This window comes from Mauremys mutica, chromosome 2 (genome assembly GCF_020497125.1).
Source record: "Mauremys mutica isolate MM-2020 ecotype Southern chromosome 2, ASM2049712v1, whole genome shotgun sequence".
Classification (NCBI taxonomy): Eukaryota; Metazoa; Chordata; order Testudines; family Geoemydidae; genus Mauremys; species Mauremys mutica.
Window position 1 is genome coordinate 212,429,242 of NC_059073.1, and position 18,898 is coordinate 212,448,139.

Below are 18,898 nucleotides of genomic sequence, written 5' to 3' on the forward strand. Positions count from 1 at the left end.
TATGAACAGGTCAAGCTGCATCAGAAGAACTAATTAAGACCACTTTATCAGCATTCGAAGTAATAACACAGCATCCAGTCTTGTTGACCCTCCACCACTCAACAGTAAGTCCTGACAGCACATGAAACAATTGCATACATACTGTCTGAATTCCCACTAATAAACAGAATGTTTCAAGTAGTCAGTAGTTATTAGGGTCATGACTTAAAATACGTATGGTCAGAAAATAGAAAAAAGTTTTAATTATTTTTTGATTGAAAGATCTAAATTTAAAAGGTGAACAGAAATGTTTAGGTCCAATTTATTATGTCCAATCAGTTGAAGAGGTGCAAAAAGAGTCAGATATTTTGTCCAAAATTAGCTCTGGAAATGTATCTGTTTTTAAAATGATTTTGTATGTGAAAAGAACTGGATTGACCACTTGAGCCACAGAACAAGAACAGCACTGAACATCTGTGGAAGTTTCCCCACTTTGTTCTGCCAGTATGCCTTAACCACGACCTGAAGAGAGCCACCTCTAAAAGTAAAAGTTGTTGTTGTTGTTGATTTTGAATAGTGTACAGTAAGCAACCCACAATATACTGGGTGTTTGCCAAACAGTCAAGAAAGTCTGGTCCTCCCTACTAGGAGCTCAGAATCAGATAGATAAGTAGATAGAGGTTAAGGGAAGTGGAACCAGGGATATACAATTTATTTTGAAGTCAACTCAATTCACTGCAAGCAGAATTGCAGAAGCTGTTCTTGAAGCGGAAGTTAAATAGAGATCTGGAGTGAATTCAAGTGAATGTTATCTCAGATGCTTAACAGCATGTAAATTCATTGTTAGACACCATTCCAAGAGCAACTACTGTTTAAGATAATGGTTCTGTGCTTTTTAGTGTGTCTTTAGTGTGACCTCCATAAAAGTGATGCATGTTTCTTTCAAAATTTTAACTGAAATTTCAGTATCTTCTGTCAGTGCATTATATTAAATTATAAGGTCTGTTTTTTCTGAAATAAATTGCAGCAAGAAGGCAGGTGCCTTTTTAATATACATATTGTGACAAAAAGTGAGGAGTGACTATCCCACTTCACTTCAAAATTATCACTAAGCTGTACTTTCACTGTGCTGTAGCAATGTCCACCAAACTGCAAGCTGGTTTGCTGTAGAGTCACGCCCTGGTTTGCTGTGCAGTAACTTGACATGTAGACAGACTCTTCATTTGTTTCCTAGCTCTGTGTAGATCAAATATGCTGCAAGAATCCATTTTAGTTCCAGCCTAAGAAAGGGCAAAGTCATGTGGGTGTTTGTTTTTTTTTTAATTTAACCAAACTTTTTTCACTTTAAAAAATATTCAGTTTTTAGTCAGGTATTTTGCAAAGTTTTGTGGTAGTGTTTACTTTATCCAAACAATCACTGTCAATAACCAGAACTAATTTTTGCGTCCACCCAAATGCTTGTTAAAGTTTATGAAATATGGTACTTCTGTATACAGACAGAATCCTTTCCCAGTTTTCAAATGGATGTCTTTTTAAAAAAATATTTATTAGCTGAAAATAACTACTTCCATTGCTTATGAACAATTAGTTTTGAGAAAATAATCTGTCACTTGCCTGCTTCATTTCCATCAATAAGTTTTCTCTTTCTCCAGACCAATACTGATGTCCAACAAATGGCCATTCAAACCCCATATATAATGGGAAAAGTGCCCTGAATTTAGTATGCTAGGTTGAAGAGATCTGTTTGTCCATCATAACTGATTGTCTGTAACCACGTCTGCTGCTAATAGTGTGAACTGTAGTTAGTTTACCATTTGCAGGGTCTAGTGTGCTAATTATTTTGTAAGGTACAGCTTACCATTACTGTAGAGGAAAGTGCTACTCCATTTTACATGATGCATGCAAAATATTTTTAGAAATACTTTTACTCAAGGGATATCTTTTAATTGCTGCAGGTTGGGCATGACTGGAATCTATGAATATAAATGCCAGCACCCAAAGGAACTTAATGCTTTTTTGAAAAGTTGAAGTAAGACATGTTCACAGTTCCAGATCAATACTTTAAATATAAAAGTGGTTAATAGGATATCCTTTTACTAGCCAGAAGTGTGTATCTTCGATAGGTCCCAGAGGTTAGCATAGTTCCTTTAGACAAGGTTGCCTACCATCAGTGTGTCATGAATAAAAAAATAAGCTAAAGCCTTCTTGAGTGGTGCATAACATTTGCTCCATAACAGCAACACTGAAATTGTTTTAGTTCCCAATAGCAAATGAAGAAAACATGGTGTTTATCTTCATTTTAAAAAAGATTAATAAAGTTTAAAAATAATGATGTTATGAATGCTTTGGACTGACCGGCAACAGTAGGTTGACTTTCAAGCACCATATTCAGTTGCTGTGGACATGGTGACAGTACAATATGATCAAATTCAAGTTGTTCGTTGAAGAGTTTTATTTCTAAAAGTGAAGGAACATGTATTGTTAGTAGGGTTAGAATAAATGGGGAATTACTTGGAATTAATCAAATGAAGGCCAGTACAGAACAATTTCTATGTGGAGTGATCTGTTCGTCATTATTCTGTCTCTGTAAATAGCGCTTTTTATTTTAAGACCGTTTGTGATTCTTAGGGAGTTTGAATGTTGTTAACAAAGGGTATGTCTATGCTTCAAACTGAGGGTGGGATTGCCAAATTAAGGAGACATTGAGCTAGCATGTTAAAAATAGAATGCAGCCAGAGCAGCGCAAACTGCAGGAAGAGTTAGCTGCTCTGAGTATGTACCTGTCCAAGCCCCCGGGCACGTACTAAGGACAGCTACCCCGCTTGCACTGCTGCAGCTACATTCTATTTTTGTATATTAGCTCAGTGAAAGCTAGCATGGGTGTCTCCTCAAGCTGGGAATCCCGGTTTGAAGTGTAGACGTACCCATAATGTTGCTAATCAACAGAGTCTTTAATATTTTTTGAGCACTGAATTTTTTAGGTGTATTCTGTACCTTTGTATACAGAGTATATCAAACAAGAACATTTCTTTTAAACAAAAAGAAAAATCTTCTTATCTACCTATTGGCCTAGTACTTTGTATATGGGACTAATCCACACAGGGGAATAGATACTCCCTGAAATTGCTTAATTTCTATTTGATTCTTGCATGTCAGGGATTTGTTTCCCTGTATGTCCACAGAATAGGCGAGGGATCCTACCTCTCCCTAAACCTCACAATGAGCCACCAGAGACCCTGCTATCAAGCTATCACTGGCCCTCTGGCTTCTGCAGGGGTCACTCTGTCAGGAGAAATCCTGACCTCAGGTGCCCAAGTATCTGTCCATCCCTTCACTCTTTCAGAGGCTTGCACAGCATAGGAAGGAAGCAGTATATCTTACTACATGTTCTGTCTGCAAGTTTTGTAAAGGAGGAAGAGGGGATAATGCATCAGTTTTTGTACCCTGCAAAGCTTTGGAACTGGAACCCTAAGAAGCCCCCGCATAGGGGGAAAGGGAGCATGCTATCGTGGCAGCACACCTCCGTTTCTGCACCCTTCCCCACTACATGTGCATAGACTCCCTTTCCTCATACGTATGTGGAAAAGAGTAGATGAGCTCTTAGGAAGCAAAGCTGTCTGTCCCCTTCATGTTCCACAATATTAACAGTATTCCCCTCTCTACTATATGATGGAAGACTGACTAACCTTTTCTCCTGCCTGAGGTGTAGGAATCCAGTCTTGTCTATTGCATATAAGTTCTTATAATGTCTTCATCATTTTAGTATCTGGGCACCTTCCAGTAGCATATTACAAGGTGTGTTTGTCATCTGTCATATATGGTTTGTTCTTCCTCTCATTCTCACCCTATTGGGGATTTGTGCATGCAGTGTAGTGTTTTCTTTTGGTCGGTATATTTTGTTGGTGATGGTGGGAAGGTGGTGGTAGTGCGTAATTCCTGGGGGAGTTCATTCCATGCTCTTGAACTGGCCCCCAAGAAAGCTCTGTGTCTGGCACAGATGAACTTTACACTTATGGTTGAAAGTTCTGTTGTGACTGAGGGGGAAAGTTGTCAACTGCGAGCTTCATCCTGGATCTTTAGGCTTTTCTCTTTTTTTAGATATGCTGCACCCAGGCAATAGAGCACCATGAAGATAAGGACCAAGACATTGAATTTGACTGAATATTCTATGGGAAGACAGGGTACAGAGTAGAGGAAACAGGTTTGGTAGGGTCACATTAGCCTGTGTTGCTGAGGAGACACATTATAACATTCTATAGTAGATGGAGTTTCCTAATGGCTGATGTGTGTTGCATTGGTGTAGTCCAGACAGGAGGTGGTGAAAACATGTATAACTGAGACCAGGTTATTGTCTGCCATAATATGATGGTGTTTCCTAGCCAGCCAGAGATGATAGCCGCATCTGTGAGTAATGCTTTCTATGTGAGAAGTAGCATCAGCAATGAATCCAGGAGCATTCCTAAACTAGGATCTGAATTGACCAAATGAAATATATTCTTTCAACTAAAAGCAGCTGTGTTAAGTGGTGGAAAAAGTGATCCCATACACTCTTACCCATCTCACAGGTCTGTTTTGAGACTTGCTTAGTTAGCATTTGTAAAGCATTTTAAAGTCCTCTATTGAAAGGAGCTATTGGAGTGCTAAGTCATTTCATTACTGATTCTATTATATATGTATTGTAAAGGCTATGAAAGATTTCATAATGATGAAGTATTGAAAAATGCACCTTATACATTATTAAGACTTTGAGTACTTTATGAAATGAAATGACTCTTCTCCAAACAAAAAATTGTTAACCATTGTAATATGCCATTTTGGTAACATTCAAATAAATTCAGTGGAACTAAACTGATTTATACTAACTAAGAAGCTAGCCACAAATATATATTTTTTAAAACATCATATCTTACATTCTGTTCAGAGCAATCGAGAAGCCCATCTTGTGGTAGCATGCTCAAATCATTTTTTTCTACTAGATTTTTTTTGTGTGGTGGTATTATCCTGAAAGTTCTTCATTATTTGATTTGTGTAGTTTACTGAAATGATGATTAACTAGTAATATTAACTTCTCAGTTTTAGGATCTGTGACTTGCCCTGGATGCTCAAAATCAGTTTGCTGTATTGTTGCTTCTGATGATTTTCATCTCTGCTCCTGTTGAGTTTTCCATTCCCAATAACTTTTTTTTTGCTTGTTAGAAGGCTGAATTTGCATAAAATTGAGGATGAAAATAAGCTGTCATTCCACTAAAGAGGGGACTTGATATATCAGACTGGAATATATTGCTCAGTGACTCTAGGGAATATAGAAACATTTTATTGGAGTAATTTTTTTCAAAATTCAAGACTTCAGTCTCTAAATCTGAATCTTAATGGGAACCTTTGGATGACTGTACTGGAAAGAACCAATGGTTTATCTAGTTGAAATATCCTCTCTCTGAAATTGATGATGAATGCTTCAGTGTGGAGGGTGTGAAATTTGCACAATGTACCTTAACTATCACTGGAGGAAATTTCTTCCTAATCCCATTTGATGATTAGTTTATGGACTTGAGCATGGGGATTAATACACTTAGATATTAAAGAAGCTAAAATAAAATTACCAACATCAGCACCAAATTCTGCTTTTTAAACTAAAAAGAATTCTCAGTAAATTGTGCCAACATTGATACTACTGTTTTTGATATACACATGTTGTCATCTATGACTTTATAGTGATTTACTAGAGCAAAGTGAACTTGATGGCCTAATAAGTGTGATTATGGATGGATTTCCATGATTGTTCATCCCTTTGATTAAAGAGTCTAGCAGTGGAATAAACAGATTATGTATATATCTCTGAGTTCTATTTTTTCTTTTTGAATGATCTAAACCAGATCTTTTTAATGCTCTGTTTTAGGTTGTGGACTATATCCTCCCACCCTTAGTTTCTTTGGTCCGTAGTCAGAATGGTAAGTACATGGCCACATCAACTAAAATTTCCATGAATTCCACATTTTGTTTTAATTAGACTTCAGTGTGGTCACATTCTTGGCACATTTATTTTCAAGTGGAATGGAGACTCTTCAGCTTGCGGTTGCTTTCAGAAACCACATCACTGCTTGTGAGCCACGAGGTCATGGCTGAGGAGAAAGAGGAGAGCCTTGACTCAAACAACAAGCTTCTGTGTCTCATTAGAGATTCATTGCTGCCTCAGTAAGTACAGTACTGCTGCTCTAATGGGGAATAATTTGATATACAATCCATTTTGACTGTATATTTGTTTTAAATACCTTTTTGATTTAAACAAAACTAAAATAGTAGTAAATAATGAAGAATTGGTGTCACAGATTTTTCTGCCAGATGTGTGCCTACAAAATCCATTCAGTACTTGTGATGGGATCCCCGGGGTACAACCGGAAACATGGGACTGCTGTATCCCTTAAACTCTCCAGCCTGGGCTGTCTCTCTCAGTGCAATGCCAGTGACAAACAGCAAACCCTTCCAGGGGCTGTGATCACTCAGCCATCAGCATGTGGAGATTCACACCCAGCTAAATTGTAGGAATGCTCTCTCAGCCACTCATGAATCATAACGAGAGAAGCGAGGATACTGGATGATTAGAGGAGGAGGGGAATGATTTTCAGAAGTGGTCCGGCAAATCTTGCTTAATAATATAAAGCCCTCCATCAGAGTGGCCTATTTGGCCAAACAGAAGGGGTTCTCGATGTGGTTGTTAGCCTGGGGAGTTCAACCGAAAATGGTTTGTATCCAAAACATCTCGGAGTACCTTTTACACCTTCAGGTTTCTGATTTTTCACTTAATTAGTTGAGAATGCACTTGGTGGCAATTTTGGCATTTCATGCACCCATCCATGGGAAATCAGTATTTTCAAACTCCATGGTAATGAGATTCTTGAAAGGAGTCATTCAGCTCCATTTCAGTCTCAAGAACTGAGACCCTCGCTATCCAGTTGTATGGAAAAGAGGGATTTAATAGTTTAATTTGTGCTGACTTCATTTTTAAAGGGGGCTCTGTCTGGCCTACTTTGTGTGCGCAACTGAAGCCTGCAAAAAGTCTGGCCACATTCAATTGATTCAAGTGAGGGGTTCTCCCAGGTGTTAGAATTTTGCTCTATATATCTGAAATGCAAAAGGGCAGCGTTAGAGAAATGCAGTATTGGCAAAGAACAGTCATCATTTTCTTCTCATGTGCTGTATACATTAATGGCACCCTCTACTTGAGTCAAAGAATGGTAATTTCAGGTTAGAAACGTTAGTGTGTTTGTAGATTATCATATTATTTTTTTCCCTACCTTTCATTGAGTGGAATGTTTTCATTTCTTTCTGAAGGACATAAATCCACACTGTGTAGACGTCAAGCATAGAAGTTTATTACACACAGCGCTGGCGGAGTGTCACCTTGCTTATTAGGCTCAGAGACACTGTCAATCAATTGATTACAATAGAATATATAGATTTTCCATGGGCGGGGGAAAGTGACGGGATAGCAGTTCCACACCCCGAGACAGGTTTTGCAGCAAGACAAGATAGCACATTAGCCAATGGTTAAAAGGTTACATAATGTCTCCACCCATGGTCTCAAGTTAGCAAGTTAACATTTAATTAATACTTTGATAAAATGTTATTAGTATAAAATATATATGTTGAATTCTGATTTGAGGTCCATAGGAATGGAGCAACTCCTTTGATTGTCCAACAGGTACATTCCTAGGGGTTAAAGCAAAGAAACAGTGAAAGTATATGGCAATAAAGATTGTCCCCTTTATGTCTTAAGGCAGGCATTGGTCCCTGGGAAGGGAGGTGGAAGGATACCATATCTTATACTGACATGCCAACTTTTCATAAACTCAAGGTTGGATTTGTGGGAAGAACGTTCCCTACAGAAGAGACTGACACAATAGGAACAGGGATTCTTTGTTCAATTTGCAACTCTGAATAAGACACAGTTATTTAGTTCTTAGCTCCAACACCTGGCAATTTGCTGACCAGGCCTATTTTAGCAAAACAAGATTATCTGTTTACCCCAGCTTTCTCTTAGCTAATCACTGTTTGCTAGGCCTCTGATCTCTTGACCAAACTCTGAACTTTGGGTCTGAGAAAGAGCTGGCACAATCCATATACCAGGTTGTTATATAAAATGCACATGGATTTTAACACTTCACTTTCAGTTAGAGGTTTTATTTTTCCTGGGTATTTGGTAACCAATACAAAACTTTTGGAAATAATACTATAAACAGGGATGGTTGATATGGTTTGTATTAAATAAAAACTGACCTAAATTTTCCTCAAACTCAGATCACACCAACCCTTTTTCATATATGAAAATATTTTTTAATCTCTTAAAATACAGAAAATAATATTTCTCATTTACAAATTCCTCTGCACTTCCTGGTTTTGGTTGAGATCTCATGTGCTGAAATGTGATTAAGAATATCATGTGGTTGTTCTTGCCAGATTTCCAGCCCAGTTCTCCAAACTAAACTCTTGGATCGTTCAGATAGGGAGGAGGTAAATGTTTAGAGTTTTTAGTGGTTAAAGGAACTCCAAAACCTCTGGGTTCCCTTGACACTATTTATATGTGAGAAAGATGGCAATATAGCTCTTTACCAGATTATAGCTGAAATTTACCAAATAATTATTTTCATCTCTAAAAATGGAGCTGTATTAGTTTGTACATTTCTTCATGTGATGAAAATATTGGTCATAGATATTCACATTGTAATGGCTTAGGAGCAAAGAGACTTGTTCTCCACATAAAAGGTACAGCACTGGGATATATGTGATTCATAAGCGTATATACTTTTCCAGAAAAAGTTCATCATAATTGCCACAAAAAGAATGTTCATTTTAGCAGTTCTGGGTTTTTTGTGTGGTATTTGGGTCGATGAATCACTTGGCTATAGAATTACTTAGTACGCCAAAATATCTTACCCTAAATAGTTCACTTACGTTACCTTTGGGGGAAAAAACTGGAGTTGCAAGTAAAAACAAATAATTAAGACTGATTTAATTGAACACATGGGAGATGGAGGTTAAATAAATATAATGGTAATCATTTGTTTTTTAAATAATATAAATTTTCTATGGATGTTAACAAGTTACCAAGTATACCTCAACCCCGATATAACGCTGTCCTCGGGAGCCAAAAAATATTACCGCGTTATAGGTGAAACCGCGTTATTTCGAACTTGCTTTGATTCGCTGGAGCGTGCAGCCCTGCCCCCCCCCCCAGAGCACTGCCTTACCGCATTATATCTGAATTTGTGTTATATCGGGTTGCGTTATATCAGGGTAGAGGTATACCACATTTATAAGCATATATGCCTAAAGTTAGGCTTCTGTATCAATATTTATTAATATTGTTATGAATTACCTGTTTTTGAGACCTAAATCCATGGTTTGTGCTACGAAGTCCAGATTTTGAGAGCTAATGTAGGTGATTATCTTTAGGCTCCCTTGTTTAAAAATGTAGTCCCAGCAGTCCTTGGGACTGTGATAGACCCAGGCCAGTTGGGAACAGCAAAGTATTACAAGGGAGATATACTGGCCACTGGATAAGCAGTTTTCTGTTCCCTGTGTGACCAGAGCAGGGGCTGCTCCAGGCTAATGAGAACACCTGACTCCAATTAACCTGCTAAGAGTCAGGTGAGGCTGTTAAGCACCTGACTCTAATTAAGGCCCCTCGGATGCTATAAAAGGACTCACTCCAGTAAGGCCAAAGAGAGCCACGGAGCCAGAGGAGAGGAAATGCATGCGAGGAACTGGGAGCAAGAGGCGTGCAAGAAGCTGAGAGTGAGTAGGCATACTGCTGGAGGACTGAGAACTACAAGCATTATCAGACATCAGGAGGAAAGTCTGGTGGTGAGGACAAAGAAGGAGGAGGCCATGGGGGAGTAGCCCAGGGAGTTGTAGCTGTCACGCAACTGTACCAGGAGGCACTCTAGACAGCTGCAGTCCACAGGGTCCTGGTCTGGAACCTGGAATAGAGAGTGGGCCCGGGTTCCTCCCAAACCTCGCAACTCCTGATCAAACACAGGAAGAATTGACCTGGACTGTGGCTTCTACCAGAGGGGAAGGTCTCTGGGCTGTTTCCCAACCCAGAGGGTGAATCTGTGAGGTGAGCAAATCCGCCAATAAGCGCAGGACCCACCAAGGTAGAGGAGGAACTTTGTCACAAAACATGCCTGAGTAGTCTCACTGAGGTCAGTAGGACTACTCACATGTGTAAGTGTTTGCAGGATCGGGGCCTATGTCACTAGTGAATTAAGACTTTTTTTTCTAATGTGAGAGAAAGCGACATTCATTAATCATAAATGAGAAAATGTGTTTTATTTCAGGTATTGGAATTTATTAGTTGGAAAGTAAATTAATACTTTAATTAATTAAAGCTGTGTGTGCTAGCCATGTTATGTTCCAAGTTCATGACATTTTGGGGAGGAAATACCAGGAACTGAACCTACTGTCTTGCATGGTAGCACAAAGACTTAATACTTGATGGTAGTTTTATATCTGTAATAATTAATTACAGTGATGTGTTGTTGAAAGCAAGCCCTGCCTTGCTCTCACATGTACTGTGTGAAACGGGACTATTTTAACACACATTAGGGAACTTTTAGTGTATGCCAGCAGGTTTCACGTAGGCCAGTTAGTGTGTGATGTGCTGAATGCTCCCTAGAATTTATACCTCTCTGGTGCAGATTAGTGCATTGTGTACACAGGCACACTCTTACAGGCTTTTCTGTGAAGGGAGTCCCATAGGTGCCAAGATAACCAATTATATTTGCTAGTAGTTTTTTGTTGCATTTTGTCCTGCTTCAGAACATTTTTAGAAAATGCTTATGCAGTATGAAAACATTTTGGTGCCAAAAAATGTGGTGGTCTTACTAATGAAAGGTGCTGTTTTTGACAGGAGTGAGTCAGTCTCTCGTATATCTTATTTCATCCCTACTCTTCCCCATTACCTTATGCTATTATTTTACAGCTGTTCTTTTCATTAAAACAAACAAAAAAGAAATAGAAATATCTTTATTCCTCTGGTAAATCAAAGATTATCATGTTGTTGGAAGAAGTAGCAGTGTCCATGTTGATATTCAGCATCTTGTTTCCTCTTTACCAGGCATTCAGTTAGTGGAGATATTGCATATTGCATGGGTCTTTTCAAAGATTTCTTTCTTGTACCTCTTTACTGCTCCGGACTGTCCATACATGTTTTCACTTTTATCTGCGTGTAAAGTTGATCAGACATTGCATCCAGATTTGCTGTTCTTGCCTGTCTACTATATCTCCCTGTGTGTGATGTACAATCTTCAGTTGTCTTTAAAAATAAATAAATAAATAAAGCAAACTTTGAGGGGAATGACTTGATGTTAGGTGGTAGGTAACTAATAATCATGTCTCCTTCCTACCTGGCATTTTTGAAGGAATAAATACTGATTGGAGTTGTTGCACATTCACTAGCATTCCTTGGAGGATGAAAGTACACTTCATTTAAAACAAACAGCCCCCCGCTCCTCACCCTGGTGCTTTAAAAGGTTTTAAATGGCAAAAAAAAATAAATGAAATCAAGACTCTAGGTTTGGTCACATATGATCCCTCGTACGATATTTCTGAGTTCCTCCAGCACTTGTACCTTTTACTATTTTAAGATTCGTTGTGTGAAATGAGTGTTTTGTCATTTTACTGCTGGCCCTTTTTGAAAATGTAGATATAGACATTACTAAAGGACTCTATTAATACTGCTTTTCTTCCTTTGTATTTTCTTCCCATAAACTGAGATTAATTTTTGTGAAGCTCTGCTTCTGAAACTTCATATCCAAGTAATGGTCTTATTATACAGTTCTGAAGAGTTAGAGTCCTTTAGAGAGCTGTTTGGGCCTAATTTTAAAGCCTGACCAGAACATGATTAGACCACAGTTGACCCAAACGCAGGAGTGTCAAGTTGTTTTCATACCTGATCTGACCCGGACTCTTGCATTGGGTTGCAAAGTTAGGTGCAGAGGGGCAGCAACCAGGAGCCAGCAGACCAGCATGGCCAGGAGCGGCTCCAGGCACCAGCATGCCAAGCGCGTGCTTGGGGCAGCAAGCCATGGGGAGCACTCTGCCGGTCGCCGCGACCTGCCTTGTTCCCCCACCCCATCCTGCAGCTGCCCCAATGAACCTGGAATTGTCTGCTCCTGCACCCTCATGGGACCACAGCCCCCCTATGGTTGTCAGCTGTCTGGTTTTTTACAGGAATAGCTGGTCGAAAAGGGACCCTGGAGGCGCCGGTCAGCACTGCTGACCAGGCCGTTAAGTCTGGTTGGTGTAGGGCTGGCAGGCTCCCTACCCAGCTCCCGGGAAGCGGCTGGCATGTCTCTCTGGCTTCTAGGCGTAGGGGTAGCCACGGGGGCTCCGCGTGCTGCCCTCACCCCGAGCACTGGCTTTGTGTAGCTCCCATGGGCTGGGAACCATGGCCCATGGGGGCAGAGCTTGTGGGAAGGGGCAGCACACAGAGCCTACTGGCCTGCCCCTCCATGTAGGGGCCAGAAGGATATAGTGGCCGATTCCCAGGAGCTGCCTGAGGGAAGCACTGCCTGGGGCCTGCACCCCATATCTCTTCCTGTGCCACTGCCCCAGCCCTATGAAAATGAGTGAGTGAGGGTGGGTGAGAGAGAGCAATGGATGGAGTGAGCAGGGATGGGGCCTCGGAGAAGGGGCGGGGCCGGGACCAGGGGAAGGGTATTCAGTTTTCTGCAATTAGAAAGTTGGCAACCCTAAGCCCCCGACGTCCAGCCTGAAGCCAGGCACCAAGCCCCATTGCTGTGTGCATGGGGGGAAGTCCTTGTCCTCCTCCCCCTCTACTGCTACCTCCTGCTTGGCACTGCTGCAGGGCTCCAGGCACAGGGAAGGGAAGGTGTGGGCACAGGCCCTCGGACTGTGGGGTGGCTTGGGGTTAGTACCCACTTGCTGAGCCCCCGCATAATCACCATCTTCGCACATTTCCTGAAATGCTGCAGCAAGAACAATTTCTGCACAGGGAACCATGAACTACTCCATGCCAGGCAGGGAGGGTGTAGTGCAAGGCAAGGGATACCCAATGCAGGAACCTGACTGGCCACACCGCACCACTCTATTCACAGCTGAGCTGCACCATGTGTGTATGCGCACATTTGTGTATTTGTCTGTGTCTTAAGGTGGGAAACGGTGCGAGCAGAGCATTCCCTCCCCGTCAGTGCTGCTGATGCCAGCCACTGTCCCATGTAAAGAAAAGAATATCTGCTGTTGCCCCGGCCTTACCATGCCACCTCCAGGGATGCCCGCAACCCCACGTCCACCTCTAGTCCTTTGGGCTTGATCTTAAAGCCTGACCCAAGTATGTTAAGTCATTTTCATATCCAACTTGCGCTCAACACTTGTATTCAGGTTTGAGGCAGGCTGCAAGGCCCTGAGGTCTTTGTCTTGTTATTGATTTGTAAAAGAAAATCATTTTGGATTGGTGATTTTCATAAAACCTTAGTAGCTGATATAATTTAAGCTAGTCACAAAGCATATCAGCTGCATGATACAGAATACCTCTGACTTTTCACTATAATTACTTATTTTTCATTGCAGATATGAGCACATTCTAATGGCACCTGATCCAGTACCAGTGTATGCCCTGAAACTGTTGGTAGCCCTGACTGAACATAGCCCTGCGCTTACTAGGTAACACAACTAAACTTTCTCTTCTAATCAGAATTTTTCTTGTTTCATCCTTATTCACTGCTCAATTAGAAATTAAGAATTATATAGATTTAAGTGCAATTCATACTGATGAAATTGTGTTGAGACACAGATCTTGGCAGTGAAAATAGTTTTCTCATAATTAGTGTATTTGTTACAGGTAGAATTTTTGTAAGGCATAGTTTTTGACCTGAAGTCTTTTGTATTACAATTTTGTATGTGCTTGATTATTTTAATTATCTTTTAGCACAATTAGTTAAATATAAAAAATGGGAATTTAAGAAACATTTCCTGAACTATCTTTATACTAAACAAATAGATCTAGATATAGATGTATAGAGATATTGATTTCTCTTACTCTGTGCAAATATTACATACTATGCCACTGTCAACGTGGTCCCCCCCACTCTGAACTTTAGGGTATAGATGTGGGGACCTGTATGAATAACCCCTAAGCTTATTTTTACCAGCTTAGGCAAAACAGTCACTGCCACCACCAAATGTTTTAAAAAAACGTTTCAGGGAGAGCCATTTGGGAACTCTGCCTTCCCCCAAATATTTCCCCAGTCCTTATGCCCCCTTTCCTGGCAGGATTTGACTAATTTCCCTCCCCCAAGTCTCTAAACCCTTTTTCCTGCGTAGACTCAAGAAAATTCCCCCCACCAATTCCTGGTGAGCTCAGATCCAAAATCCTTGGATCTTAAAATAAGGAAAAAGCAATCAGGTTCTTAAAAGAAGACTTTAATTAAAGAAAAAGAGTGAAAGAAATACCTCTGAGAGATTAGAAAGCAAGATGATCTCACAGACAACAGATTCAAAACACAGAGGATTTCCCTCTGGGCAAAACCTTAAAGTTACACAAAAACCCAATTTGATTCTCCTTCTGTGTTTGCAAAAGAAATGACAAATAAAAATAATTTAATACATTCCTTCTCTAATTATTCACTACCCTGTTAGGAGTGGGATGGTTCCTTCTCCCTGTCCGGCAACAGCACACACAGAACAGCAGACACAGGACTGTTTTCCCCCCTCCCAACTTTGAAAGTATCTTGTTCCCTTGTTGGTCCTTCTGGTCAGGTGTCAGCTAGGAATTGTGAACTTCTTAACCCTTTACAGGTAAAAGAGGAATTAACCCTTAGCTGCCTGTTTATGACAGCCACCATGTTACATAGGCTAATAATTCTAAAACCTGATGAAATTTCCTTTCCCTCACTTCTACTGGTGAGCAGAAGGTGAGCCTTTCATCTCCTCTGTCATTTCTGAGCATTGTCTTCTGAATTCTAGCAATAATGTAGTGGTAGCAACAAATTAGGTTTTCATATGATTCTGAACTTTCTAAAAGCAAGTTGCTTAAAGATAACACGATATTCCATCAAGCTGTGATTAAAATGTTCAGTCTTGCCAGCCTGATCACAGTGAGAGAGAGCTTCTCCATTCACCCTCTGGTCACTTGAAAGGGCAGAATCCACACAGACAGACACATACACACACACGGTCCAGCTACTTCGTGTTCCTCCCTGCTCCATCCAGGTAAACTTTCTCCTTCTGCCCCCGCTGCCACCAGTTGTAGAGGGAGCCTCCTATAGACAACAACCCCTTTTCTTCTGGTCAGCAAGACAAAGGTCCCATGATGAAGAGTTGTGGTCAGGACATTCTTGGGTGCTTAATTAATCCATATTTACAGTTGATAAGTGGCCTAATTTTCAGAAGTTCTGAATATTCAGAGCTCCCTTTAAATTTGTTTGAAGCCACAGGTGCTTAATGTCTCTGAAAATCAGACTGCTATGGATTTACCTATCTAATTAAGGCACCCGAGTTTGAAAATATTGATATGTGGTTTGATTCCCAACTCTGTAATTGTGCTTGAAAATATCTTTTGTGACAATTATTCCTTTCATGAATCTTTTCCATTGTTCCATACGCTCCATCTAAGATACTATCTTTCATCTGTGAAAGGCAAATTACCACTTTTTAATCTCCTGTTTTTCTTTTCCTCCTCTCTAGCCCTATTCTTACACATTTTTTTATGAAAGTCTATGCACACCCACTTATGCAGACAATGCTGTAGCAATACAACTTGGTAGAAAGAGTCCTGCCAATGTAGTTATGTCCAGCTCTGTGCAAGGTTCAACAAGCACGATGTTAAGTGTCCCCTTCCTCGAACCTGCGCCTAAAAAAAAAAAAGACAAATGTTTTTCAAAACAAATATTTTGATTAAGTATCTGGATCTGTTTTCAGAGTAGCAGCCGTGTTAGTCTGTATCCGCAAAAAGAACAGGAGTACTTGTGGCACCTTAAAGACTAACAAATTTATTGTAGCATGAGCTTTCGTGAGCTACAGCTCACTTCTTCGGATGCATAGAATGGAACACACAGACAGGAGATATTTATACATACAGAGAACATGAAAAGGTGGAAGTATGCATAACAGGAAAAGTCTAATCAATTGAGATGAGCTCTTATCAGCAGGAGGAAAAAAAACTTTTTGAAGTGATAATTAAGATGGCCAATAGAAGGTGTGAGGAGAACTTAACATAGGGAAATAGATTCAGTTAGTGTAATGACCCAACCATTCCCAGTCTTTGTTTAGGCCAGAGTTAATTGTATCTAATTTGCATATTAATTCGAGTTCAGCAGTTTCTCTTTGGCTGGATCTGGAAACTTTTTGTTATGTACTTTTGTAAGAGATTTTACACAGTTTTCAAATGTGCATTTGTAATGGGTAAAAACAACTTTAAAGCAACTGTGGGCACTTGATGATAATTACAGATATTTAGGCTGTACTTTTAAAGAAAATCCTGTTGAAATCTAAATAGTTAAATGTTTCTGGATGTTAAATAGATTTGCAAATAAGTATAGGACACTTTCAGACCCTGGTCCCAAAAAGTGTAACCAACTGAAGTAGTTTTTGGCAATTTGCAACTTGGGCACCATAAAGCACCGTGGAATGTGTGTGTCTTGTCCTTTTATAGAACCCTCTAAACTGCTGCAAACCTCTCTGATTCTAGTTGTTGTATAGTACTGATGCCTTATTAACCTCTAGCTACTACAGTGATTGGTGAACTGAAGATGTATTTATTGAGACAGCTACCCTGTATCAAGAAACAACTACATGGAAGTGTCTATAATACTTAATCCTGTTTTTTCCCTATATTATGATAAAAAGTATTAAAATTTTAGAGAAATTTTGGTGTTTTATGTAATAGGGACTCATCAGTGGAATTTTCTGCCACAGAGAGAACTAAAATAGGTGCAGTCTTTATATGCTTCCTTTTCTTCAATTTTTGAACATTGTTTCATTTCTGTGTCAATCGATATGAAATAGTCAAATGCTGTTAATAAACCATAAATCCATAAGTCTGCTCTTACCAGGGAGATGAATTTTAGAAGATATACACTTGTGTTTGTAAACAGTTGTTGCAGAAAAATGTCCCGTATTAGTAATGGTCCTTGGTTTAGGCTTGTGATAGAATGAACTGTATTTCCTGATGAGGCGGTGGAGGCCAAACATCCAGGGAAATTAAGAAAAAATAGTTATAGGAAAATAAACAAGATGTTTGAATGGGCGATAGGTAGATAGAACAGGCAGGAAGTGGAGCAGGAAGGAGGAAGAGAGAGATGGAAAACGAATGGTAATGTGTTGCCATTGTACGTATCTAGGATCTTGGGCCTGAATCTGTGCTTATTAGTATTAAGTTGTTAATAGCTCTACTGAACTCAGTGGAGTTACTAGTATAAAACTGAAGTGAGAATCAGGTAGGTCCTTGGTACTCACCTCTGTCGTGTGGTTTCTGGAGCAATTATGTTTAGGGAGTGATTCCTTGAGTCTCAGTCTTCCTTCTTTCATTGACTGAAATGAGCAATAGGAAAAAATTAATTTGTTTTCCTGTTAGTCTTTCTTTAACAGCTCAGATGAAAACACTCCCCTTTATACCTTCTTATCCTTTACAGTCTTACCATGAGCACCGCTGCTACACACTAAATAGATTAAAAATGAACTAGAAAATTGCTTGAGTGGTTTGAGATTTGGAACAATTTGAATACAGTGAATGCAGTACTTAACTGCAATGTTATTGTATAAATCCTATTTATATTACCACAGGATTACATTTATTGTGCAGATAAATAGTACCATTTTCTATTGTTGAAATAAATCTATTGAGCTTCTAATTCTTTATTACAATTCATAAAATATCACTGTAGCTCAGGCTTTGGTTATCAGAGCAATGTTGTAGCTCACCATCATAAGCTCTTTTCATTTGAAGATGTCTCTGTGTGTACACTTAACAGTGTTTGTGGAGGGTAGGTACTTGGATGCTGACTCACCCTTATAATCTGTTTATAGTTGGGTGGTAATCTTTTGATCTTGATATTACTGGATGGTGGGTGGGGAGCTTCTAGGTGCTACAGTATATCTTTATTAACTGTTCATATTTTTTATTTAGTCTTTTTAATTCAAATGTATCCAATGGTAATATTGGAGGGTGGATTCTTAGTTTCCAGGAGCTGATTTGACTTTAGCAATCTTGCTGATTTCCTTCAGTTATTTTCACTACTGGATATCTTTTTATATTCTTATTTTAATACTTAATGATGAATGCTACTTTCCACTGAGTCTGTCTTATCCAAATTTATATTTCTCCCATAATGCTTCTCTCTTCATAGGGTGACACATTTTCTTTTGGCTTGGAAAAAAAATCAGTACAATGTTTGTAGATTTGGAATATGTAAATGAATGTTTTTTTTTCCTCATCTCATTGCCCCCAAATCTTCCTGAAATGACTCCCCTTATTATTCTGATTCTGAACTAGCAAGGTGTCTTTTTTTTCTTGTTAACAAATATGAGTTGTTCTGAAATTGCCTCTATAAATTGAAGAGTAAATGGTGAGCAGTTGAGATATCAGCCCAGACAGCTGTAATGTGAATTTAGTGATTCTGTCCTGTCTTAACTGTGAATAGGGGGGACCTTATTAATACAGCTTATACCAGTTGGCATCCTGCCTTAGTACATTAACAGTTGGTTTTGGTATTCTCCATCCCCTCTCCTCTTTTAATCTCTTGCTCTTCTTGTGTCTTTACCCCTCATTTTTATCCATGTTGCTCTCCAGTGAAAAGCTCATTGTTGAGTGGAAAGATTCTGACACTGGTGGTAATATATAGTTTCTGCTCCTCCTCCATCTTCTCTGCTCCTGCCTTTGTTGCTGCCCTAAAAACAGCTC

At 39.5% G+C, this 18,898-nt stretch overlaps 1 protein-coding gene across 8 annotated transcripts in view; it reads left to right on the forward strand.

The window, feature by feature from the left end:
* ULK4 (unc-51 like kinase 4) overlaps positions 1-18,898 on the forward strand; it is a 448,425-nt gene that overhangs the window by 162,174 nt on the left and 267,353 nt on the right. For all 8 annotated transcript variants that reach the window (XM_045007197.1, XM_045007203.1, XM_045007201.1 and 5 more), the window contains 4 exons: positions 10-104; positions 5,876-5,927; positions 6,027-6,171; positions 13,570-13,662. In XM_045007197.1, coding sequence (XP_044863132.1) covers positions 10-104; positions 5,876-5,927; positions 6,027-6,171; positions 13,570-13,662 — 385 coding nt within the window. The remainder of the gene's footprint in view (positions 1-9; positions 105-5,875; positions 5,928-6,026; positions 6,172-13,569; positions 13,663-18,898) is intronic.